This window comes from Mobula birostris, chromosome 5 (assembly GCF_030028105.1).
Source record: "Mobula birostris isolate sMobBir1 chromosome 5, sMobBir1.hap1, whole genome shotgun sequence".
NCBI lineage: Eukaryota > Metazoa > Chordata > Chondrichthyes > Myliobatiformes > Myliobatidae > Mobula > Mobula birostris.
The window spans coordinates 175103836-175131475 of NC_092374.1; the positions used below are offsets into that span (position 1 = coordinate 175103836).

General features: G+C 46.4%; 1 protein-coding gene across 1 annotated transcript in view; it reads left to right on the forward strand.

Annotated features, from left to right (window-relative positions):
* LOC140198415 (H-2 class II histocompatibility antigen, A-Q alpha chain-like) overlaps positions 1 to 27640 on the forward strand; it is a 45459-nt gene that overhangs the window by 2652 nt on the left and 15167 nt on the right. The window contains 2 exon segments of the mRNA XM_072259505.1: positions 14615 to 14785; positions 26150 to 26398. Coding sequence (XP_072115606.1) covers positions 14615 to 14785; positions 26150 to 26398 — 420 coding nt within the window.

A 27640-nucleotide genomic window follows, 5' to 3' on the forward strand; every position in this document is an offset into this window, starting at 1 on the left:
GACAGGTGTAGCACTTGAGGGAAATCATACATTGGTCATTATTGCAAGAGAATTGGATGTAGAAACCGTATTATACTGGGCCTTGGTGAGATCCCGCATCATTCAAATTTGTCCTTAATCTACATCCGATTGCCATAGAGACCAGTCTTGTGGGTACCTTGGAACTTTCTGCACTACCATGGAGACAATCCTGGAGTTAGCTCAGTTATTGATCGAAAATGACAGCTGCAAACAATAGCCTGTAACTTCACTTTCAGAGTTGAGCTTTTGAACCACCTGAACAGCTTGCTATTTTTGTGGTGTGAACTGAAGTCTTGGAGGTGCAGGACGGTTGTGGCGTGGATCATGTACGGGCCGAATAGAGGCAGCAGGGCCCAGGCCTGAGAGGGAGGGATGTATGGCCATTGTGGAGTGGGCAGAGGCAAGACAGAGTCGAGGTGGCAGAGTTCGGGCCAGAGAGAGAAGAGCAACCCACTGTTTGGCTGATTTAAGTCCTGGGGAGGATTGTAAAGGTCAGGGTGTCGGGGCTGGAGGAGAGTTACAGGCTGCTTGCAAGTTTTACTCATCTCTGTGCTGATCTGAGGCTCTGGGCTACAACTAAGGGGCTCCTCAATTGTCCCTGAATCACTTTGTGGCTGTGGACTCACTTTTGTGAACTTCAGCTCTAAATGTTATTTGCTTACTTTTATTGATGGCATGGTTTGACTTTGTTTTGCACATTGGGTGCTTGATGGTCTTTTTTTTAATTGATTCTGTTGGGTTTCCTTATTTTGTGACTGCCTGTAAGGAGACAAATCTCAAGGTTGTATGCAGTATGCATACTTCAATAATAACTATATTTTGAACTTTGAACTTTGTTATCTCCAGAAACTTTCCCACAGTGGTTTCATGCACTATTCTTCCCAAGAGCGTTATGCCCTTCTTGGAGAAAGTGCAGGAAAATGGTGCTGATGCCAAAGTTCAATCATTAACTTGTTAGATGTCAGGCAATATCGATGGCCTCTTCCTATTTCTTATGTTTACATTTGTGCCTTTCAGTTGCCAAAAGCACGTCATCTCACATCCACTGGGTTGAATTTCACCCACCCCGTGTCTTCCCAGGTCACCAATTTGTCTAAACACGTCATTAGCTGGAGAGGATTGGGATGGACAGAGGCTGGGAAAGGTCCCATATAAACGTTTCTTCCTTGCTACGCTGTTTGGGCAACTTAAACACCGGCCCAGATAGATGTGAAAGGCAGGGTGTCGGGATTGGAGGTGAGAACCAATTTTGATCGCTCTCCCACGATGTTTACTCCTCTCTCTCCATGGTGCTGAGGCTATGAAGACTGCCCCAGCTGCTGTACTCCATACCTGCCAATATGATGAACTGATACCGAGGCTTTGGCCTACTTCAGTCTGCTCTGGGGTCAGATCTAAGGATTCACTTGGTTCGGGAATGTTGTTGCTCACTTAAATTGTTTGCATGATTTGTATTTTCCGCCCCTTTCTTTGCGTATTGGGTGTTAGTCTTTATTTTATTCTTTTAAATTGGGTTCTTTCAGGTTTCTTGCTTTGTGGCTGGCTTAAGCAGACAAATCTCAAGGTTGTATAACTTATACATTCTTTGATAATAAATGTAATTTGAAACTTTGAAACTTTGTAAGTTTACAGTATGGTGACTAGAACTGCACCCAATACGTCAGCTGTGACTGAAGCAGACTTTTATAAAGTTGTAGCTGAACCCCTCATGCTTTCGTATTTTGTCCCCAAGCTAATGAAGACAAGTATGACAAACGGCTTCTTCACCACTCTACTCCTCTGTGCTGCCTCCTTCAGGCATCTTTGGATTTGTATAACCAGGTCCCTCCATTCCTCACTGCATGTGTCCAACCCTTATTATTCCTCCCAAAGTACCAAAATACACCATTTCATAATTATCTAGATTAAATTCTATCTGACATTACTCTGTCCATCTTGACAAACCTCTTCACTATTAACAGATCTCTGACTTTTACCGATTACATCCAGTTGTAACTCAAATAACCCCACGTTACAACAGTGATATGCAGAAGAGCATCTCTGAATGCAGAACATGTCGAACCTTGAAACGGACGGGCTACAACAGCAGACTCAGTGGCCACTTTATAAGTTACTTTTGTTAGGTACACTCGTGAACAATGCTGAACCTCTTGACCATGTCTGCATGCTTTTATACATCGAGTTGCTGCCACGTGACTGGCTGATTAGATATTTGCATTAATGTACAGGTGTATAGGAGTACCTAATAAAGTGTGTATATATATATATATATATATGTACAGTATAGTGTATATAGCCAACAGTGGATACAGTTTCTATACCTGGCATATGCTTCTTCCTTCAGTTCTGAACATCTCCTGATATCAAAGTTCCTCCTTACCTTTCACCCTAATGAAAACACAAGGGCCCTGAACTCTCTCTGCTTCATTTTGAAATGAATTGCCTCCCCCCCACCATTTATCTGCTGTAGACTTACCTGCATGTAGCTGTTCCCAGTTTACTTTTGCCAGGCACTGTTTTGTGATATTGAAATTGACTTTCATTTCCAGACTCCTTTTGCCTCCTCTCCAATCAGACTGCCTATGTAATGGTTCAAAATAAAAACTCTCCAGGATGTTCTTTTGAAATTTTGCCCCCTCTGTGCTTTCCACACTGAAGTAAACCCATTTAACACTGTTAGAGTTGAAATCCGCTACTACTGCAGCCCTGCGACATTTTCACCTCTGTATCAGTCCACATATCTGCTCCTCTGTCTCCTGTTGAGAGTCATGAGGCCTATGGTACTGCACCAGCAAAGGGGCTGTCCTCTTTATATTCTCAAACTCTGCCAAATTGCTTCATTTGAGGTCCTTCTGAGATATCCTCCCTCTTATTGCGGGAATGAATCTGTGATAGATATTGCAGTCACACCTTCTCTTTACATCCCCGATCATGGATGAGGGTTCTTCACCATAAGACCATAAGACATAGGAGCAGAATTAGGTCAACTGGCCATCAAGTCTGCTCTGCCATTCACCCTAGGATGTTGGACTGCCCATCCTGCCCTCCCTTCAACCATGTCTCTGAGACTGCAACAAAAACCTATCCTGATTATTGCTTTAAATTCATCTGCCTTACAGACCTGAACACCTTGCTCTAAAATAAGTGCACATTAGTTTGCATTCCTCGCATGTGCCGAATCATAGTCATGTCTGCTCTGCCCAAGGCATTGGCTTCTTGCCTTCTCCACTTGACTGCACCTCCCACTCCAACTGAACACCCACCCTTTGTCTCATTGCCCTGCTAGCTTAGGATGAACCCTGTCCAACAGCAACAGCAACCCTCCCTGCAAAGACACTGGACCCGGTCCTGTTGAGGAGCATCTTACACAGGTCCTGCTGTCCCCAGGAACCGTCCCAGTGATCCATAAATCTAAAGCCCTCCCCCCATGCCATTCCTTTAGCCAGACATTCATTGGATCTGCCCTACACTCATGACATTGTCATTCAGAAATCATAGCCTCGTGTGTTCTGCTCTTTATTCTGTAGCCAAGCTCCCTAAATCCTTGATGAAGGATCTCAGACCGTGATTACCTGTGTAGACCATGATCTCTGGCTTCTTGCCTCCCTCTGCTGAATCCCTGTATCACTTTCGTGACATTCATGGTGTTGACATGTCAGATCTTGGATTCACATTTACTCTTGGGTCTGGCCAGTGCGGCCCTTTGCAGGAGTAGCCAGCAGCCATGAATGGTCTGTCCAAGCTGAGGCCTCCCCTCTTCTGTGAGTACATCCATGCCCGAGCGCCCTGGCGAGGGAGCACACTGTGTCCACAGGCTCTCTGAAGACCTTCCAGTACCTGTGGAAGGAACAAGAGCTGGAGCCTAAACTAGAAGATGAGGATCATATCTTATTGTAAACGCTGGATTGTATCTCATTCTAAATGTTGTTATAAGTTATTTTGAAGAAAGAAAACAACAAGGTGGACACAATCTTTAAATTGACAGAGAATGAAGCTCTCTCTGTACTGTCACTTCACACTATCCCGTGGTCAGACACAGAGTGAAGCTCCCTCTATACTGTCCCATCACACACTTATGGGGTCAGACACAGAGCGAAGTTCCCTCTACACTGTCCCATCACACGCTCCCAGGGTCGGACACAGAGTGAAGCGCCCCTACAGTGTCCCATCACATACTCCCGTGGTCAGACACAGAGTGAAGCTCCTTCTATACTGTCCCATCACACACTTATGGGGTCAGACACAGAGCGAAGTTCCCTCTACACTGTCCCATCACACGCTCCCAGGGTCGGACACAGAGTGAAGCGCCCCTACAGTGTCCCATCACATACTCCCGTGGTCAGACACAGAGTGAAGCTCCTTCTATACTGTCCCATCACACACTTATGGGGTCAGACACAGAGCGAAGTTCCCTCTACACTGTCCCATCACATACTCCCATGGGCAGACACAGAGTGCTCCCTCTAACTGTCCCATCACACACTTCTGGGGTCAGACACAGAGCGAAGCTCCCTTTACACTGTCCCATCACTGAGTTGCTGAGTGAACACAAGGTCCTTCTGACACTGTGAGCCAATCAGAAGGCAGCCTGCTAGTTTTTGGGGCTGGCGTTGAGCCTGTGATGAATCCATTAGTTTGACAATGTCTTCCTTTGCAGGAACAGCCTTACATTCACCTGAAAATCAGGTCTGTGGGTTTGGGGTGTGGGAGGGGCAGCAATGATACTCCACATCAGAATGTGTCCACCTTCCTGGAGAGACAGGGTCCCTGACACCTTCATTGGAGGAGGGATGGGGAGAATGATGGGGGCTATGTCAGAGGCATGAAACAGAACTGCAGATCATTACATGCATTACATTACAGAATGGAGAACAGTGAACCGAGTGTAATGCATCATGGGTCTTGTCCGCATTCCTATGGTTACCACGGATATGGCAGCTCCTTCTATGGAGCCCGGAGATAACAGAACTTGGAGACCATCTTTCAGTTCTAGTCCATGTCAACCTTGGTGTACTCTGATCTAGTCCCATTTGCCTGCACTTGGACCATATCACTTTAAATGTTCTTATCTATGAATCATTCCAAATGTCTTTTAGATGGAATTGTAGCTGCTCCATCCACTTCCTCTGGTAGTTCATTCCACATACCTACCACCTTCTGTGTGAAAGATTTGCCCTTCACATCCCCTTCAAATCTTTCCCCTTTCATTTTACACAGTTCCCTCTAGCTTTAGGCTCCCCCACCCTCGGAAAAGGTCTGTGACCATTCACTTGATCTATACTTCCTGGTGGTTATGCCGCTGGTGTGTAGGGCAGGAAATGCAGGTCCTCCATCTCTGGCCGTCCTTGGCCATTCAGAGGTAGAAGGATTCTTTATTGCTATTTCCCTAACAGTTTTGTTTTACCAGTCAGGGTTGTTAGCCCTGAGCTGAACCCCCAAACCTGGAGGACCGGTAGACTACTCTTAGTCTGGCCTCTGTCCATTAGTTTGTATGGCATGGGTGCCCATACCAAGAGCCAAAGAATAAAACCCTGACTCCAGCCAACATAGCTCTCTGGATGATTGAGACACGCAAGCCCCCAAACCATAACATGGTTGTAGTCCTCTTGGAGGCACCTGATCTGTGCCCGCATGAATTAAAAAACTCCTAGGAGATTACCTCTCATCCTCCTAACTCCAGGGAAAGCACTCCTAGCTTGTCCTGTCTCTCCCATATCTCAAGCCCTCCACTCCAGGCAACATCCCAACGGATCTCATGTGCATTTTTTTTCTTGCACTACCACACAATATTTTAAGTGTTAACTAACCAATGTCTTGCATATCTACGACAAAATGTCCCAACTCTCATACTGAATATTCATGTTTAGGCAAGCAGGTGAAACACCTTGTTCACCAACATAACCACCTGTGTCACCAAGCTGAGGCTGGACTTGTGTGTACATATTAATGAGTGGAGTGAAGGGACGGGCAGGGGAGTGAGGTGGAGTGAAGTAACAGGGAGGGGAGTGAGGTGGAGTGAAGGGATGGGGAATGGGAGTGAGGTGGAGTGAAGTGACGGGCAGGGGAGTGAGGTGGAGTGAAGTGACGGGGAGGGGAGTGAGGTGGAGTGAAGGGACGGGGAGGGGAGTGAGGTGGAGTGAAGTGACGGGCAGGGGAGTGAGGTGGAGTGAAGGGACGGGAATAGGAGTGTAGTGGAGTGAAGTGACGGGGAGGGGAGTGAGGTGGAGTGAAGTGACAGGGAGGGGAGTGAGGTGGAGTGAAGGGATGGGGAATGGGAGTGAGGTGGAGTGAAGTGACGGGCAGGGGAGTGAGGTGGAGTGCAGTGACGGGCAGGGGAGTGAGGTGGAGTGAAGGGATGGGGAATGGGAGTGAGGTGGAGTGAAGTGACAGGGAGGGGAGTGAGGTGGAGTGAAGGGATGGGGAATGGGAGTGAGGTGGAGTGAAGTGACGGGCAGGGGAGTGAGGTGGAGTGAAGTGACGGGGAGGGGAGTGAGGTGGAGTGAAGGGACGGGGAGGGGAGTGAGGTGGAGTGAAGTGACGGGCAGGGGAGTGAGGTGGAGTGAAGGGACGGGAATAGGAGTGTAGTGGAGTGAAGTGACGGGGAGGGGAGCGAGGTGGAGTGAAGTGACAGGGAGGGGAGTGAGGTGGAGTGAAGGGATGGGGAATGGGAGTGAGGTGGAGTGAAGTGACGGGCAGGGGAGTGAGGTGGAGTGCAGTGACGGGCAGGGGAGTGAGGTGGAGTGAAGGGATGGGGAATGGGAGTGAGGTGGAGTGAAGTGACAGGGAGGGGAGTGAGGTGGAGTGAAGGGATGGGGAATGGGAGTGAGGTGGAGTGAAGTGACGGGCAGGGGAGTGAGGTGGAGTGAAGTGACGGGCAGGGGAGTGAGGTGGAGTGAAGGGATGGGGAATGGGAGTGAGGTGGAGTGAAGGGACGGGGAGGGGAGTGTAGTGGAGTGAAGTGACGGAGAGGGGAGTGTAGTGGAGTGAAGGGACAGTGGCATGCAGGGCCAGAGGGCAGGACCATTTTGAACAGAGATGACGAAGAATTTCTTTAGCCAAAGGAAGCTGACCCTGCAGAATTCTTTGCCAAGGATTTTTTTGCAGGTCAAGTCATTGCTACTAAGAAAGAGAAGGCTCAGGAGCCTGAAGAAACACACTCAACATTTCAGGAACAGCTTCATCCCCTCCACCATCGGGTTTTGTACGAGCAATGAACCCGTGTACAGTACATTAGTATTTTTCCTCTCTTTTGGACAACTTTTTAAATTTTTTTTATTTTCTATGTATACATCTGTCTGTAATTTATAGTTTTTATTATTATGTATTGCAATGTAATGCTGTGATAAAACAAGGAATTTCACAACATAAATCAGTGATACGAAGCCTGATTCTGATCCTGGGATTTATTTAAAATGGAGTTCGATAGGTTCTTGATTAGTCAGGAAACCAAAGGTTATGGAGAGAAGGTGAGAGAATGGGGTTGAGTGGGATAATAAATCAGCCATGATGGAATGGCAGAAAGTACTGAATGGGCCAAATGGCCTAATTCTGCTCCTTTGCCTATAATCTAAGAATGTTCCTACACAGATGTAAAGCTCTGCAGCTGTTCGCTCCTTGTTGCCTTTCTTAAATAGATACAACTTGGAGCAGCAGCCAGCTGGAGCCAGCAGAAGCTTGAGCGGAGGTGATTCACTCAGGTTTACTGATTGAGTATTAAAGGCTGCGACTCACGGCAGCTCTTGGCGGCTTTGAGCAGCAGCCAATCATAGTTTGGGATTGATTAGCAAGAACAGGTTAAAGTAAGGCAGGGGCAGGTGGAGTGCCCATCGTCACCGCGGCCGGCAGAGTGACCATTGCCCGGGCAGACAACGTTGCAGTGGATAGGGTCAGAGTGAAGATTCTGAGGTTTTAGCTCTTTGAGGCTTCAGTCAGAGAAGGCAAAAATGAAAAGCTGTAGGTAGAATTCTATTTTTTTGCCCCTTTCCTTATACTTGCTTAAAACAGTAGATATGCCAGGAAGGATAGTGGAATGTTCCTTTTGTTGGATGTGGGAAGGCAGGGAGACCTCCAGTGTCCCTGATGACTACACCTGTGAAAAATGTGTTCAGCTACGGCTTCTATCAAACCACGTTCAGGAGTCGGAGCTGGGACTGGATAAACTCTAGATCATTTGGGAGGCTGAGGGTGTGATAGATGGGATGTAGAGAGAAGGCACAGGACACAGGAGACTGGGTGACAGTCAGGAGAGGGAAAGGAGTTAAACTACCAGTGCAGAGTACCCCTATGGCCACCCCTCAACAACAGGTATATCACTTTGGATACTATGGGTGCAGATGACCTAGCACAGAAAAGTCGCAGTGGTTGGACCTCTGGCACTGGGTCTGGATCTGTAACTCTGAAAGGAAGAGGGGAGAAGAGGCGAGCTGTGGTGAAAGGGGATTTGTTAGTTAGGGGAACAGAAAGGTTCTGTATGTTGCCTCCCGGGTGCCAGGGTCTGGGACATCACGGATTGACTCCTCAGCATTCTTAAGGGGGAGGGTGAACAGCCGGAAGTTGTGGTCCATGTAGGTATCCACGACCTGGGCAGGAAGAGTGATGAGGTTCAGCAAAAAATGTGCTGGAGTTCAGGGAGTTAGGTACTAAGTGAAAGGGCAGGACCTCCAGAGTTGTGATCTTAAAATTTTTATCCATGCCACGTGCTAATGAGGCTAGAAATAGGAATTTATACAATTCAACAAATGGCTAAGGAGTTGGTGCAGGAGGAAAGGCATAGAGTTTTGGATCATTGGGCTCTTTTCCAGGGAAGGTGGGACCTGTACAGAAGAGACTGTTTGTACCTAAACTGGAAGAGGACTAATATCCTAGCGGGAAAGTTTGCTGGTGCTGCACAGGGAGGTGGGTGGGTTTAAACTAAAGTTGCAGGGGGATGGGAACCAGAGTGCCAGAGCAGTTAGTGGAGAAGTTGTGGAGACAGATGTTGGTAGGTCCTCAGAGAAAGTCAGGAATGAAAAGGTTGAGTGTGGTATGACTAGTTTCCTGAGCTGTGTATATTTCAATGCAAGAAGTATTGTATGAAAGGCACTTGAGCTCAGGGCATGGATCAACAGACAATCCCTCCATGACTTCTTCCTCTTCTACAGCCATGATACTATTCCTGATTAGCAATGCCACTCTCCCACCTCTTTTGCCTCCCTCCTTGTCCTTCTTGAAACATCTGAAGCCTGGCACACTCAGCAGCCATTCCTGTTCCTGAGACATCCAAGTCTCTGTAATGGCCAGAGCGTCATAGTTCCACGTATTGATCCACGCTCTAAATTCATCAGCCTTTCTCATGATGCTCATTGCATTAAAATAGACAGATCTCAAATCATCTGGCTGAGTACATCTTTGCTCTATCATCTGCTTATCCTTCCTCACAAACTCTCTGCAAGCTGTCTCTAATTGTGTGCCAACCGCCCATCCTCTGCCTCTTCACTTCAGCTCCCACCTCCCTGCAAATCTAGTTTAAACCCTCCCAATAGCATTAGTAAACCTTCCTCCCAGGATATTGGTTTCCCTCCAGTCCAAGTGCAACCCGTCCCACTTGTACAGGTCACCCTTCCCCAGAAAAGGTTCCAATGATCCAGGAACTTGAAACCCTGCCCCCTGCACCATCTCCTCAGCTACTCATTCATCTGCGCTATCTTCCTGTTCTGACCTTCTGTAGCTTGTGGCACCGGGAGTAATCCGGAGATTACCACCTGGAGGTCCTGCTCTTCAGCCTCCTTCCTAACTCCCTCAATTTACTGCACAGGACCTCTACCCCTCTCCTGCCTACATCATTGGTACCAACATGTACCACGACCTCCAGCTGATCACCTTCCCCTGCAAGAATATTCTGCAACCACTCAGGGACCTCCTGGGCCCGAGCTCCCGGGAGACAACACACTACCCTGGTGTCTCTTTTGCTGCTGTAGGGCCTCCTACCTGTCCCCTAACTATCGAGTCCCCTGTGACTATTGCTCCTCTTAACTTCACTCTACCCTTTTGAGGCTCAGAGCTGATCACAGAGCTATTGGTCTGGCTGCTGCTGCCTTGCCCAGACAGGTCATCCCCCACAGCAGTATCCAAAGGGATACGGCCACAGAGGGACTCAGCACTGCCTTCTTTCTCCCTTTACCTCTCTCTTGGTGTTCACCCACCTACTCCCTGAATTCTGCACACTGGGTGTAACCACCTGCTTGAAAGTCATATCTGTCAATTTCTCTGCCTCTCCAATGATCCTTAGTTCAGCCAACTCCAGTTCCAGCTTCTTAATTCATCTTTCAGAAGCTGGAGTTGGCTGCACTTCCCACAGGTGTGGTCACCAGGGAGACCATCAGGTTCCATGAGTTACCACACCCTACAGGAGGAGCATTCCATTGCCATATCTGCCATCCTGTCTGCTCTGTACAATGGGCAACCAAGTCCAAATCAGCAATAACAAAAAGGAAAAACGAACTCTTCTAACCTGTGTCTTTAGCCTCAGCTTCTTCTCGTCAAAGCCTCTTGACTCAAAGCCTGACGTTCCTACTCTCACCGCTGGCCTTCTCCCAACAATGGCCGTCCTGATAATGGTCTCCCTGCTTGTCCCTTCTGTACTTTTATTTAATTTTCAGTGCTCTGCTCCCTCCTCTGGAATGTCCGAATACCCGCGAAGCTCTCCTTTTACACAAGCTTCGCTGACCTGCAAGTGACCTGTCAAAGTGCTCTGTTCCCGCCGCTGACTGGGCCTCTGGAACTCTTTCTGGTTTACTGACGTCTTTTGTATAGAGGGTGGCTAAACCTGAACACAATACTCCAAGTGCAGTGTCACAAATGTCTGGTACAGCTTCAACACAACACCAGCCCCTGTACTCAAAGCCGTGGCTGATGAAGGCCAGTGTGCCAAAGCTGCCTTCACCACCCTGTCTGCCTGTGAGTCACTTTCAGGAACCATGTATCTGCACTCCTGGGTTCCTTTGTTCTACAACACTGCCCAGGTACCTACTTTCACTGTGAAAGCCCTACCCTCACCTGACTTTCCAAAATGCAATATCTCACACTAATTCGAATTAAAATATATTTGCCATTCCTCAGTCCAATTACCCAGCTAATCCTGATTCCTGTGTAATTTCTGATAAACCTCCAGTGTTAATGACATCACCTATTTTAGAGTCATTGAAAAACTTACTAACCATGCCTGTACATTCTCATCTAAATCATTGATATAGATGACAATTAATGGTTGTCCCACCCTGGGCTGGGGGCCCTGGTGGGCCCCTGCCGACACCGTAAAATGCTGCTGTACCAAGCAAAAAAAGGCAAGAACAAGAGCAAAGGTCGCACTGGTCTAAATATCAAAGCAGTGGACCGAGACATTGATTTAGTACAATACGTAGGCTATAAACTTACAGGCCTTAAGAGGGAGGACAGAAAGTTATGCAGATTCTTAGTTTGAAGAACAGCATATAAAGCACTCAAAAATTGACCTAGGCTTAGTTGGCTTAGTAAAGTTATGAGGGAGATGAAGTATGATGTACCCAATCTTGAATCTTTATTTAGCTGTTGCTGCACATACCATAGGCCTTATTTCTCAAACAATGCCAAAGCATTTTTATCTAGGTATTTTTCTCAACCGGGTGTTCTGACAACTTCCGCTAAGGCCCCACCTCCCCCTCGTACCCCATCTGTTACTTATTTTTATGCACACATTCTTTCTCTCACTCTCCTTTTTCTCCCTCTGTCCCTCTGAATATACCTCTTGCCCATCCTCTGGGTCCCCCCCCCCTTGTCTTTCTTCCCGGACCTCCTGTCCCATGATCCTCTCATATCCCCTTTTGCCTATCACCTGTCCAGCTCTTGGCTCCATCCCTCCCCCTCCTGTCTTCTCCTATCATTTTGGATCTCCCCCTCCCCCTCCCACTTTCAAATCCCTTACTAACTCTTCCTTCAGTTAGTCCTGACGAAGGGTCTCGGACTGAAACGTCGACTGCACCTCTTCCTACAGATGCTGCCTGGCCTGCTGCGTTCACCAGCAACTTTGATGTGTGTTATTTAAAAGATTTTACTGTTTGAACTCCCTGAAATCAGTTGACATTATAATAGAGTATGTATTTATGTCTGTATCGGCCAAAGATATGTTCTTAACCTTACAATGCTACGATGATCGTAATTTGTTTTAAAGGAGAACGCAGTATGTGACAACCTATCTATAAACCTGAGCCCACTGCCCGTCTCTATTGACAAACTGGGAACAGACTATTTTATGTCTCAGGATCAGAGAATTTGAGTCGTTGGTCCTTGATCCTTCCCTGAGAGAGGTCTGCAATCTGTCGCCGAGACCAGAGTGACAGTGGGTTAAAAACTGTGAGTTAGTTGGGGAGAAACTGCATGGGTTTGTAAAGAGTGGGTCCATTCACAAACCTGGAGGGAAATCTGATGAGGGGACTGAGGTAGCGGACAGGACAGGTCTGCCTGTTTTCATATCAACTTCAGGAAGGGAATTGCTGTTGACCGGAGCTAGTCCATGGAGATGACGGGGGGTGTTGGCAGGAGACGAGAAATCGGGATAATGGCCAGACACTTGGCTGGACAGGTGTGAAGGTCCAACTGCCCCGGGCACTGATTACAGCTTGTCGATTGGGTTCTGGGGTCCATGACGGCCAGAGCGGGAGTTCTCTGTGTGGCGGCGTTAGAGCAATAAGGGGGCATAGAAACATAGAAAATAGGTGCAGGAGTAGGCCATTCGGCCCTTCGAGCCTGCACCGCCATTCAGTATGATCATGGCTGATCATCCAACTCAGAACCCTGTACCTGCCTTCTCTCCATACCCCTGATCCCTTTAGCCACAAGGGCCATATCTAACTCCCTCTTAATTATAGCCAATGAACTGGCCTCAACTGTTTCCTGTGGCAGAGAATTCCACAGATTCACCACTCTCTGTGTGAAGAAGTTTTTCCTCATCTCGGTCCTAAAAGATTTCCCCTTTATCCTTAAACTGTGACCCCTCGTTCTGGACTTCCCCAACATCAGGAACAATCTTCCTGCATCTAGCCTGTCCAATCCTTTTAGGATTTTATACGTTTCAATCAGATCCCCCCTCAATCTTCTAAATTCCAGCGAGTATAAGCCTAGTCGATCCAGTCTTTCATCATATGAAAGTCCTGCCATCCCAAGAATCAATCTGGTGAACCTTCTTTGTACTCTCTCTATGGCAAGAATGTCTTTCCTCAGGTTAGGGGACCAAAACTGCACACAGTACTCCAGGTGTGGTCTCACCAAGGCCTTGTACAACTGCAGTAGTACCTCCCTGCTCCTGTACTCAAATCCTCTCGCTATAAATGCCAGCATACCATTCGCCTTTTTCACCGCCTGCTGTACCTGCATGCCCACTTTCAATGACTGGTGTATAATGACACCCAGGTCTCGTTGCACCTCCCCTTTTCCTAATCGGCCACCATTCAGATAATAATCTGTTTTCCTGTTCTTGCCACCAAAGTGGATAACTTCACATTTATCCACATTAAATTGCATCTGCCATGAATTTGCCCACTCACCTAACCTATCCAAGTCACCCTGCATCCTCTTAGCATCCTCCTCACAGCTAACACTGCCGCCCAGCTTCGTGTCATCCGCAAACTTGGAGATGCTGCATTTAATTCCCTCGTCTAAGTCATTAATATATATTGTAAACAACTGGGGCCCCAGCACTGAGCCTTGCGGTACCCCACTAGTCACCGCCTGCCATTCTGAAAAGGTCCCGTTTATTCCCACTCTTTGCTTCCTGTCTGATAACCAACTCTCCACCCACACCAATACCTTACCCCCAATACCGTGTGCTTTAAGTTTGCACACTAATCTCCTGTGTGGGACCTTGTCAAAAGCCTTTTGAAAATCCAAATATACCACATCCACTGGTTCTCCCCTATCCACTCTACTAGTTACATCCTCAAAAAATTCTATGATTTTCCTTTCACAAATCCATGTGGCGAACCGAGTGATGGGTTCAGCCCACGCACTAACATCCAGGCCGGAGCCAGACGGACGGAATAGTAACGTATGAGAATTGAGGCAGTGGTCGAGGTCCGTGTACAGGAACCACTAAGGTGACCACGCGGACTCGGAGGTACTGAACACGGCTGGTGCAGTGTGTGCCCCGAAACCGGAGTCTCGGTCCAGTAGGAGATCGGACACTGCGGTGGAAGGGGTGGGGGACATACTGGCCAGTGAGGGAGGGAGTGTGGTCTGCATTCTCAGAACAGCAGCTGGATTGCACAGTTCAGACAGTTCCTTACTGGGGTTTAAAGGCGAGGGGTGTCTGATATGTTTCCTTTAGGATATGTTCCCCCCGAACTGTGTAGAGGGACGGTAATTTTTTTGCACGTCCGTGTACAGGTGCAGGGCTACAAAAGGCAAAAATACAAAAATATATTTATTGCAAATCACATTCTACCGTACTACAACATACACAGAGACAATAACAGTGACTAACACAATCCGAATTAAAACGTTCCAATCCCTGTCGAGGACATTTACCGTTAACACCTCCATTGCACCCGTGGACACCGCGTGTTCCTTCTCCACGGTTCCCCAGGCACCGATACCCAACTCTCCCGGAACATCGCCTGGTTGTCATCCCAGACGGAACCCTCCGCTGCCCGCTTCCTGGATAAACGGATAGCTACTGTTTTTCCCAGTCCCAGGATATCCCGCTCCCTCCTTGCCTACCTCCGTACTGGATGGCCAAACTATGAAAAGGGTCGAGGTAAAATGCAACCAGAAGGCGAGGGCCAGTCTCTTCCTCCTCTCCCCACCCTCCACCCCCAGATGTGCGAATAGGACTGCAGCCTCGTGTACTCCATGTACATCCGGTACACAACCTCTTCCAGCCCGTAGAAGTGACAAGTGGCTGGGAGATCCCGTGTGAACTCACCAACTTCTACAGGGCACCGCTCAATGCAGAAGCCCCCATCTCCACCCAAGTTCACACGTACAAGGGAAAAACATCTTCGTAAAGAGAGTTCCATTGGATACCCTAGCGTTCATAGGTGGGAAAACATCGACGGCCATTCGTGTCGGGACGGTGACAAGGGCTAGGAATTAGAGGGTATGGGGTAGCAACCCATACAGTCATTTCCTACCCGCATCTCTGAATGGCACTGGAAGTGGCGATGAGGTATGGAACAAATTCCGTGGGATTCATAACTCCGAATGAGCGGAGGTGAGCCCATCCGAGTCCCTCCACACACCTGAGTTACACCGACCTCCGATGAGACAGGACAGGGGGGTGGGGGCGTCCCTCCGCCAGCGGAGACATCTCCTCGAGTGGTTATTAATGTGAGATTTTAATTTATCGTACAGCACAGCATAGAAACAGGCCCTTCGGCCCAACTAGTCCTTGCTGATCCATTAATCTGCCCAGTCTCATTAACCTGCACCCAGTCAATTCTGATTGACGGTGTCTTGTTCGACTATAAATTAAACAAATAGTGCAAAAAGAGACAGAACAATGGAGGTAGTGAGATGGTGTTCATGGTTCATTGTTCATTCAGAAATCTGACGGCAGAGGGGAAGAATTTGTTTCTGAGTGTGTGTCTTTAGGCTCCTGTACCTCCTCCTTGATAGTAGAGATGAGAAGGGGGCATGTCCTGGAGCAACTCTTGTTCCTTGGAAATGGATAAAGTAACCCAAATGTGTTCTCTTTCTCTCTCTCTCTCTCTCTCTCTCTCTCTCTCTCTCACTCACACACACAGACACACACACACACACACTCACACACACACTCACACACACACACACACACACACACACACAGTGAGAGAGCAAAGCGGAAAGAGCGAGATTGAGAGAGAACCTTTCCTTTTTGAATCATTTATCTCTTAAGGCTTAGAATGTGAAAGGTGACAGATATGTTTCCAGGGGGAGACAAGAGAGAGGGTGAAACCGAGAGGAGCGGCAGGACGCAGGCCCAGTGTTGACATTAATCCTAACTCTATCCACCTCACCTACTCATAGGCTCAGTGTGTTCACTCATTGGGTTAAAATAGCTCGAACACCAATCTGTTGCGAGATTTGAGTTAGAAAATGTTCTGACATTGGGAAACAGTGGGTGGCTGATAGACTCAGAGGGTCGAATGGCCTGTTTCTGTGTTTTCCCTCTCTCTGTGCCGGGGTGGAAGTGGATGGTATGGAGTTGGATGAATTGGCCGGTGTAAACGTATTGCCTCGGTCTGGGACACTGGGGTGTGAACAGGTCCTGGTAGCAGTGGGATATTACATTGGAATTGCTCTATCTTTTCTCTGGTTAACCTGACATCTGGTGTCTTCACCAGCCCTGGATGTGGTCAAGGGATTGTGAATAATGAACCAACACTGACAGCAAAGCCAGTAGTTACACAACTTTTCTGTCCGTGGGTGAAGCTGTGAGGTGAGTTGAAGTTGAGTCTCCTCTCCTGAGGTCAGAGGGTGGTCACTTCATCAGCTGCTGTCAAAAGCTCCGTCAAGTGGGTCTGTTGAAGGTTGACCTCACTGGGACCTGTGCTAAGTCCAACATACAACTGTAGGATTTGGGGCTTTGGGTCATCGTCCCACCTTACCTCACTCCCATCTATTAGTTATGGAGAAGGCAGGGAGGAGCCCACAGAAATGGCAAGGCCAGAGATGGCCCAGCAGACCCCTACTATAGACCAGATTCCTCTTCCCAAATATGCACCACCATCTGTGTGAAGAAGCTACCCCAAATGTCCCTTTTAAATTGTCACCTCTAATCTTAAGCCTCTGCTTTCTTGCTTTTAGCACTCTTTCCCTGTGAAAAAGACTACATGCTTTCATACTGTCTGTGCCCTCATGGTCTTATATACCTTTATCAGGTCACCTCTCAATCTCCTACATTCTATGGAATAAAGTCCTAGTCAGTGCAACCTTTCCTTGTACCTCAGGCCCCTAAATCCAGGCAATGTGCTGGCAAATCTGTTCTGCATTCTTTCTAGTTTAGTAACATCTTTCCTATAGCAGAGTGACCAAAATGACCAACAGGGAACTGGCACTTAAATTGCTTGGAGTCATAGGGTCATTCATCACAGAAGCAGGCCCTTCGGCCCATCATCTCCATGCAGGCTAACTCATATCCATGTACATTCATTCCATTTATCAGCACTTAGTTCAGAGCCTTCTCTGCCTTAATGAATCCAGTGCTCAGCCCAATGCTTTTCAAATGTTGTGAGAGTCTCCACCTTCATCACCTCCTCAGGTTTCAGATTTCAATCACCCTCTCAGGTGAAAGATTTTCCTCAGATCTCTATGTAAACCTGCTGGTTTGTGTAGATTCAGCAGGTCATCTGAAACTTTGACCAACTTCTACAGATGCACAGTGAAGAGTATCCTGACTGGTTGCATCATGGCCTGGTATGGAAACACCAGTGACCAAGAACAGAAATGGCTACAAAATTTGTTGGTTGGATACAGACCAGCCCATCACAGGGAAAGTTCTCCCCACCATTGAGCACATGTACAAGGAGCACTGTCACAAGAAAGCAGCATCCTCACCATCCAGGCCATGTTCTCTTCTTGCTGCTGCAATTGGTAAGGAGGCACGAGAGCCTTAGGTCGAACACCACCGGGTTCAGGAACAGCTATTACCCTTCAACCATCAGGCTCCTGAATGAGCTCAGCTCTGAACTGATCACTGAACACAACCTATGGACTCACTTTCAAACACTCTGCAACTCTTGTCCCCAGTATTGTTGATTGATTGATTGATTGATTGATTGATTAATTATTATTGTAAACAGCTTGTTTTCTTTTGCACATTGGTTGTTCATCAGTCTTTGTATGTAGTTTTCTATTGATTTTATTGTATTTCTTTGTTCTGCTGTGAATGTCTGCAAGAAAATTAATCTCGAAGTAGAATATGGTGACATGTGTATACATTGGTATTAAATTTATATTAAACTTTGAATGTGAAATGATAGCATTTAATGGGGCGATATTGTGAATGTTGGAGTCCTCAGTCTCCCAACACGGTGCAGCACTGGGATTAGGACAGGCAGATCTCTTCTCCCCTTCTTCCCTCCCCCAGTGTCTCTCACTCACAAACTGGGAAGCCTCACTCTCTGATCTTGATCTCACTCATCAGTCTTGAATCCTTCTCTGTCACCACTTGGTTCCCAATTATTTTCACCGCTCTGAAGGTTAATGACAGTGGATCACATTTGCTATAATTGTGCAGCACAGAAAGATGCTTCAACCCACCGGATCCACATTGACAAGGCAGTTAACATGATCAGTAAGTCTGCACTTGACAACAAAATTGGTGGTTTTAGTGGAGAGTGAAGAAGTTTGCCTTTGAAGAAATTTAACTTTGACAAATGTGAAGTGATTCATTTTGGTCAATTGAACCATGGCAAGACTTATATGATGATGGCAGAGCCCTGGAGACTGTTGTAGACAGAAAGACCTGGGGGTACAGGTACATGGTTCTCTGAAAGTGGCAGCACAGGTAGACAGGGCGGTGAAGAAGACGTTTTACATGCTGGCTTTCATCAGTTCAAGCTCTGAGTACAGGAATCGGACATCATGATAGCAGACATCTATTAGATCACATTTTGAGTACTGCGTACGGTTCTGGTTCCCCCAGCAAAGGGAAGGAAGTCATTATGCTGGAAAGAGTGCAGTAAAGATTCACAAAGGTGTTAAGGAGAGGCTGGGACTTGTACCCCTGGAGCATAGGATGTTGAGGGATGCGCTTAAAGAAATATATAAAATCATGAGGGAAATAGACGATGTTAATGGTTACAGTCTTCTCCCCAGGTTCGGGGAGTCTAAAACTCGAGACCATAGTCTTAACGTGAGAGGGGAAGATTTAAAACAGACCTGAGGAACAACTTCTCCACGTAGAGAGACACGGTTACAATTACAATGTTTTTTTTTAACAAAACAAAATTTATTCATAATAAAAGTACAATGTTTAAATGACAATCGGAAGGCACTTGGATAGAAAAAAATCCAGAGAGACATGAGCCAAATACAAGCAAATGGGACTAGCTCAGAGAGACATCTTTGTCCTGTCGAAAGACAGATTTCCGTATCTGTTCTGAACCACGTTGACCCCTGACCCTGAAAACTTCATCCCGCAACGCCAAGAGTTAACGTGTTAATTTCTCTGAAAGGTGAATATTGCATGAGCTTAACTGGTTTGCATTGTGAATACACCAGCTGTACGTCTCCATCTCCCTACCGGGGATACTCAGTCCGTCCTGAATTTTACAGCCCGGCTAGCCCGGTAACCCCGGCAGTCAGAGAGTTGTCGCGAAAAGCACCTGATGTCTGCGACCAGGATTTACCCTGTGCTGACCACTGCTGCTGTCAGTCATCAGGTGTCACTTCACAGGAACGCAGGCTCGGCCGCTAGAGGGCGCAGGATGATGGACTACCAATCACAAACAAGAGAGTATCTGCAGATGCTGGAAATTACCGAGCAACAAATACAGAATGCTGGAGGAACTCAGCAGGCCAGTCAGCATCAAGGAAAAGAGTACAGTCGATGTTTTGGTCCGAAACCCTTTGGCCCACTGCCAGTCACGTGGATACTCCCAGCTCACAGGGAACAACATCCAGCTTTGTAATCGGTGATTGATTGTGGTGTACGTGTGCCATCCTTGAAGATCCTGTCATGTATAAATACATTACGGTAATAAAAGTAAAAACAGAATGTAAAATAAAATGTTACAGGTACAGGGAAAGTGCAGTGCAGCCGAGTAACTGGACTCTGAAAACTCGCGGTAACACACACAAAATACTGGAGGAACTCAGCAGGCCAGGCAGCATCTATGGAAAAGAGTACCGTCGACATTTTGGGCGAGACCCTTCAGCAGGACTGAAAACTCGCGCTCATTCCTCTATTACATTTACTTGTATATAATGAGAACAGCATGGCCCATGTCACCCAGGCTGTTCTGAATTCTGAACAGAGGAATGTCATTTTTATACTTAGTTGACTAACATATACGGATATTGACCATTTGGTAAACTCTATGTTCAAATTCGTTACTTGCATGATCAATCACTATTCACATTACAGGTGTTAAAATCAATAGAAACTATAAGCTAACAATGAATGAAACTTTGAAAATAACAAAGTTATTGTCCCTTAGTTTGTGTGTCCCTTCTGCTACATCCTTACTTTGTCTCCCTATGTAAATGGCTCCAGTCCCCAACTGTACAAAGAGAAGCTAGGCTCTTCAGACATTTTTTGCCTGGGTTGACTGCACACTAACCATCCTTGCCTGGAGATGTCTTAGCCCTTACCTTTCTGCAACTTCCACAGAGGCAGACAATGAGGAGCAAGATAATAAAGAGGTAGATTGTGAGGTCAAACAGCAATCTCACTGTACCAAGGAGCAATTCAATAGTCTTACAACAGTGTGGTAGAAGCTATCCTTGAGCCTGGCCTTTGATCAAGCTGTTTGCATGACTGAGACAGCAAGAAATGTAGAGAGTTTATGTGTGATAGGCTTGACAGTGTTCAAAAGTTTTTGCAATATCCCGTGGTCTTGGGCAGAGCAGTTGTCATACCAGGATGTGTTGTATCTGGAAAGGATGTTCTCCATGGTGCATTTGTAAAAACAGGACAGAGTCATCATGACTATGCCGAATTTCCTTAGCCTTCAATGTGGTTGGACGAGGACAAGCTATTAGTGAAAACTACACCTGGGAACTTGAAATTCTCAGCTTTCTCCACCACAGACAGGAGCATGGGTACCGTCCACCATGAAGTCAATGACTAGCTCTTTCGTTTTGTTGACATTAAGGGAAAGGTTGTTGTAATGGCACCATGATACTAAGCTCTTTGTTTCCTTCCTGTACTCCAAATCATTAATACAGACGTGGCCCACTACAATGGTATCTACAGAGGAGTCACACTAGTGTAGTGGTTAGCATGACATTATTACAGCTTGGAGTTTCAGAGTTCACAGTTCAATTCCGGCATCTTCTCTATGCAAATTTCTATGTTCCTTTCCATGTACGCGGACATTTCCTTTGGGTGCTCCTGTTTCCTCGCACTGTCCAAAGGTAGTAAGTTAATATGTTAATTGGTAATTTTAAATTGCCCTGTTATTAGACTAGGGTTAAATCAGTGGGTTGCTGGGCAGTGCCGCTCGAATTACTGGAAGGGCCTATTCCACTCAGTATCTCTAAATAAAATAAAATAATTTTAAAAAATAGCTCAACTGCAAACAAATTGATGGAGTTTGAATAAAATTTGCTCACGGAGATGTGTGTGTACAGGGAGTAAAGAAGGGAGCTGCGGACACAGTCTTGTGGGGCCCCAGTGTTTAGAATAATAATACTGGAGATGTTGCTGTCTGTCCTTACTGACTGTGGTCTGTTGTTCAGGAAGTCGAGGACCCAGTTGCAAGTCAGGCATTGAGTCCCAAGTCTGGAGTTTGCTTAGAATTATAGTATTGAAGGTGGAGATGTAGTCAATAAACAAGAATCTAACATTGGTGTCTTTATGGACCAGATGCTCTAGATGAGTGTAGAGGCAGGGAGGTGGTATCTGTCATGGATCTGTTTCTGCAGTAGGTAAATTGCAGTGTGTCACGGTTGTTTGGGAGGCTGGAGTTGATATGTGCCATCACCAACCTCCTGAAATACTTCATCAAGACACATTACCTCAGCCTTCTTTTGTACAGGATGATAGTGGTCTTCTTATAAGCAGGTGGGAACCTCACATTGAAGCAGGAAGAGGTTGAAAATGCCTGCAAATACCCCCCACCAGCTGATCTGTGAGGATTGAAAGACACGGCTGGCTACATCATCCAGGCACAATGCTTTCTGCAAGTTTACACCCCCGAAAACTGATCTCACGCCTGCGACAGTGACTGTAGGTTCGTGCAATGGGGTCTATAAGGGTGGGCGGTGACATTCCAATCTCTTTCTGTTCAAAATGAGCATAGAATGTGATAAGCACATTGAGGAGGGATGCATAACTGTCAGCAATATTGTCCAGCTTCAATTTGGGGACCATTCTAAGGTGCCCTGCCAGAACTGATAATTGGGCAGGGACTATAGCATGATCTGCTACTGTCTTTTGGCATTTCTGATACATTTACAAAGCCTGAACTTTGATTTCCTGCATGGTTACCTGACTTGCAAACCTCAGACTTAGATTCAGTAGGGAGTAGATCTCCTTGTTCATCCATGATTTCCAGTACAGTAACACCAAGTTTTACCACACTCCTCAACACACTGGCTGATAAAGTCTGTGATGGTCTGATATACTCATCTAAATTAGCTGTTGAGTCTTTGATTATGGACTAGTCCACTGTATAGAAGACCCCTATTTCCTCAGAGCAGCACTGTGAGACATTCCATACTGGATCTTCCTGTTTCAGTTCCTGTTTGCATGCAGGGAGCAGGAGTACAGCTTGGTCGTCTGATTTACCAAAGTGTGTGTTGGGGGGGTTGGGGGAGGTGGTGGATTGGTATTGCTATCATTGATGGTTGTGTAGCAATGGTTAAGGATGCTTGGACCTTTGTGGGACAGGAGATGTGTTGTTATTATTTTGGTAACACACTCTTAAAGTCCCTGGTTATGATGAAGAGGACCCCAGGGTGTCCTGCCTCAGGGCTGTTGATCGTGGAGTATTATTCATTGAGTGCAGGCTTCAGAAACACCTAGGGTGGGATATAGACGGCTGAAGTGAACTCCAATGGGCGGCAGTACGGACCACACTTCACTGTTTGATATGCCGAGTCAGGTGAGCAGGAACTCACGAGAATGAATTGGTTTGGAAGCAACCTCCTCCACCTCTTGCTTTGCCCGAGGATGCTGTCCAGTCCATTTGGCGAATTGAGAAATTCTTAGGCTGAAGGTGAAGCCAGCGTGAGTCACATTTCAGTGAGACAGATTACACAGCAGACCCTGAGTTCCTTTTAATAACGAATGTAGCTTTAAGTTCATCCAGTTTGTTTACGATGGCCTGGACTTGTGCCAGGTTTATACTGGGGTGGAGGGATTTGAACCTGTGTTGTTTCAGGCTCACTGCAGCCCAGCCCTCCTCACACTTTTCCTGGGAGAGTGACTATGGTTGGCACAGGAATTGGAGTGTGGAATCACTGATCCAGAAGATAGTCAAAGGTATCAGGTGAAGTCCAGGAATCAGTTCACAGTGTTGGGTGTTCTGGACATTTGGTCTTTAATATCAGGTCATGGTATGGGCATTCCACATTATCAGGCCTTTCGTTCAGTTGTGCCCGGGATGGGATAGTGGGGTAGGCCACTCCCACCGATCAATGTTCATGTCTGGGTCAGGCCTTCAAAAGTCTGGTAGGTCACTCATCTATCCAAACATTGGAGACTGCATTTCCAGCGCTAGCAGTAAGTTCTCACTAGTTGGGCACTCCTGTAATTCGGAAACATTTTCAGTCTCACTGATTGGGCCCATTTGGGTTCGGGAAATTTAAGAGAACAGTTTAAATAATTCTTACAGTCTTAGAATTGAGATTTAAAAGAGAATGACTATAATGAGGGAATCTGCTGGGGACAACCCTCAAAGAGTCACCACACTCTGGAACCATTTAACTCCTCAGTTATCAGTGAGCATTCTGAGTGATGAGTTCATTACTCTCACACAGTAAAATGAAAAAAACAGAAACATTACAAATAAGCATAAAAATAATTGTGATTCCTTTATAATTGCTTATATTCTGAAATAACCCTGTGAAAGTGCACAATCTAAAATAGCTAATTATATAAACCAGATTACTACAACCTGTGACTACAGTATAGTACAATGGCAAAGTTTTCACTTGTCAGATTTTAAGGAACTAATTTATTAGTGATTGCATTAGACTCATCAGAATCTGAGTAAATTACTGACTGGGGCACAGAAGGTGTCAGGACAAAGCCACTGAGGTTTACCCAAGGCCCAGTTAATGCTCATTGAAGACCTTGCCAGTACCTCACTATGACCACTTGGAAAGCAGTCAACACAGAAAATGTTTGACAGTGTGATTTTATCACAGTTTAATATTGAGCTTTATTCTGAATAATGTGATGATTTTACTGTTGTTTATTTTTTGGAATAGCTTAATATTTGAGTTGATCTCAGAATAATAGTAAGATTTATTGCATATATTTACTGTGATTTATTGCTGGTGGAGTATTGATATTTCAGATCAGGGATTATTCTTTGATAAGTTGTTTTATTGTTTAATTTTGGGGTCTGTTTAATATCATGTTTTGTATTAAATCATATTTATTGCTGTTTAATATTTGGAGTTACTTTAGTAAAGATGCTTGTTACGTCAGGAGTTAAAACACAGAACAGTACAGCACAGGCCTTTCAGCCCACTGTATTATACCGACCTTTTACCCTACTCCACGATCAATCTAACCCTTTCATCCTGCACAGCTTATAGCTCTCCAGTTTTCTTACATCCGTGTGCTTACCCAAGAGTCACGTAAATATCCCTAATGGATCAGCCTTAACCACCACCCCTAGCTGTTATTGCTCTTATTTATTGCTGACCAATTTTATCTTGAATTAGAGTTTTAATTCTGCTTAATATCAAATTTATTGTCAGGCATACCTAGGGTTTAAATGCCATGATAATTAGAATTTTGACCCAGCACAGTACATTGCACCAGCTGGAGGCTGTATTGGAGGGGTCGTGACTGTCACGTGACAGCGCTGCCCATTTACCTAGTCGAAAGACATGCCATCTGCGAATCAAGGTTTGACCCCTCCTCGCCCATCAATGCACACCTAACCACTGGCCCCTTTAATTAGCCTTGTACTTGACCTCGGGCAATTGGCCTTTGTAATCAGCTTAACCCTGCTGGCACTGAGCCATTGGCTTCCCTGTGAACCACCTGGGCTGGACTCATCATCCCTGCTGCACTATAAAGGAAGCTATGTGTGCTTGACCCTCTCTTTTTTTGCAACCTCTGACGGACCACCCTGTTGTTGGTGAGTTGTGCATTGAATAGGGTTAGGAGTGTGGGTATTGTCCCTAATATCATAGGAGCCATGCCCGCACAGGGTCAAGGGGTGTCAGGTACTGTTTTGACTTTTCCCTTGGTTGTGTGTGTGTGTGTGTGTGTGTGTGTGTGTGTGTGTGTGTGTGTGTGTGTGTGTGTACTTTGTTCCCACATGATTTTATTAATTGTCCGCGTGTGTTTTATTGCCAATCTGACTACCATAAGTTGTGCACATATGCCTGTTGCTTCTGTGCTATTTCCCCACGTTTGCCTTCTGTAAATAAAATCCTTTACTACCAAGACTACGTGTCCAGAATCCTTGTCCTATTGAATCTATTTCCTCACTTACAACAGTGGCATAGTGGCATCAGTGCCGGACTTCGGAGCGAAGGCTCCCAAGTTCGAATCCAGCCGGCTCCCGTGCATGCTTTCCATCCATGCTGGGTTGAGCTCTGAGCTAGCAACTCGACCTCGTAAAAAACAAATTGCCTGCTACAGAAACATCAACAGCAAAAGTTGGTGGCCTATGCTGTCTCGTGAGTGAAAAGGCAATTTCTCTTTCTTCTTCTTTCTACAGTACATTGCGGACATGACAAACAGACTAAAATTAACATAAATTATATATAATGTGTGCAATAAGAATAACTACACCAGTGCAAGTTGAGAGGGAATAAGATAATATAGTCTGAGACAGTGTTACAGTTTTTCAGGTCTGTTCAAAATAGTGATCAGTTCATGGTGATCTGATGTTGGGATCAGAATCGAAATCGGGGTTTCTCTCTTGCACCAATTTGCCAAGTTTCAAAGGTTACAGCTCAGTATATTGGTTCATTTAGCAACAGTAATAAATCATTTACCATTTAACATCTGGTCATTTGGTGTGTTTGAGTCTGCCATCTGGGCTCTGTGCTGATCATTCATGGGTGACATGTGCCTGAACACACAATAAATTTTGTGTCACTGCCTTTACTCTGCTTTGACATTGATCCCAGCTGCATCCCGGGCTCCCCTCTCTCCATCTGCTCCCTGCTGGCCCCTGGGTTCACTCTCTCCAATTGTCTGGCATTTCCTCAGGCTCCCCCGCTATTCCCCACCACTTAGCTCTCTCCTTGCTCTCAGCTGATCACGTTTCTTCTCTCACAGACCTACATGAGGATCACATGGTCTATATTGCCCAGGACCGCAGTCCTGACAAACAGTTCGATGTTTTGTTTGATGGCGATGAGATTTTGTACATGGACTTCAATCTGAAGAAGGAGGTGCCACGGATCCCCGAGTTCGCAGACCAAGTGATGGAGGGAGGAGAGGCAACTATCTCGGCTAGTATGGCCATCGTGAAACAAAATTTAAATGTTTGGAAGAACCTGTTCCAAGGGAGCCCAGAACCTAAAGGTGAGAGAGTAGGGGTTGGGGCAAGTGTCACTGAGCCCGGGGTAATGCGGATCTGTCCGGGGACCAGCCTGGGGCTGAGCGCCACTTCAACCCCTCCTCAACCTCAGCTCCTGGCTGGTCCTTCACACAATCCAACCCCTCTTTTTTAACCTTCGCATTCCCCAATCCTGGGAAACACTGCAACACCCAACTAGTCCGGGCCCTTCCACAGTTCACTCACTCAGGGCCGATACCTCTTGGGTTCTGGAGAAACAAATAACCTGCTGGAGGAACTCAGTGGGTTAAAGTTCAAAGTACATAGGCTATGTACATCCTTGAGATTTGTCTCTTTCAAGCAGCCACAAAATAAAGAAACACAATAGAGTCGATTTAAAAAAATCTACACTACAAAGAATATCAACACCCAGTGTGCGAGAAAAGAACAAATTGTGCAAAGAGTAAAAAATAAACAAATAACACAAAACAACAACACACAAAACGCTGGAGGAACTCAGCTGGTCAGGCAGCATCTATGGCAAAGAGTTAATAGTCACTGTTTTGGGCCAAGACCCTTCATCAGGACTGAGAAAGAAGGGGGAAGCTGCCAGAATGAAGAGCTGGGGGGAGGGGAAGGAGGCTAGCTGGAAGGTGATAGGTGAACCCATGTGGGAGGGAAAGGTCGAGGGCTGGAGAGTAAGGAATTTGATAGGAGAGGAGAGTGGACCAGAGGAGAAAGGGAAGGAGGAGGGTCCTGGGGGAAGTAACAGGCAGGTGAGAAGAGGGAAAAGCTCAGAGTGGGGAACAGAGGAAGAAGGGAAGGGGGAAGTTTGTTTACTGGAGGGTGAAATTGATATTCATGTCATCTGGTTGGAGGCTATTCAAGATTGAATATAAGGTGTTGTTCCTCCACCCTGAGGGTGCCTCATCTTGGCACAATAGCACACAGACCATGAAACGCAGGGTCCCTGAAAGTAAATCCTCAGACATGGAGCCAGGCAGCATCTGTGGGGGGAAATGGACAATTAACATTTCAGATCGAGTTCCTTTTATCTTGAGGTCGACGAGGTTGCTGGAGGAGTGTGAATGGGTGATGGGCTATGAGGAGGTGGGGGGAGTGTGAGGAGCTGACAGAGTCTGGGGAAGTGTGTGTTGGGGGGGGTGATGGTGTAGATTTTACTGATGGAAGTCACTGCTGGCAAACACCTGAGACCAGATGTTGTGGCCAAGATAAACCAACCATTTCATTATCTCACCCAATGTTTA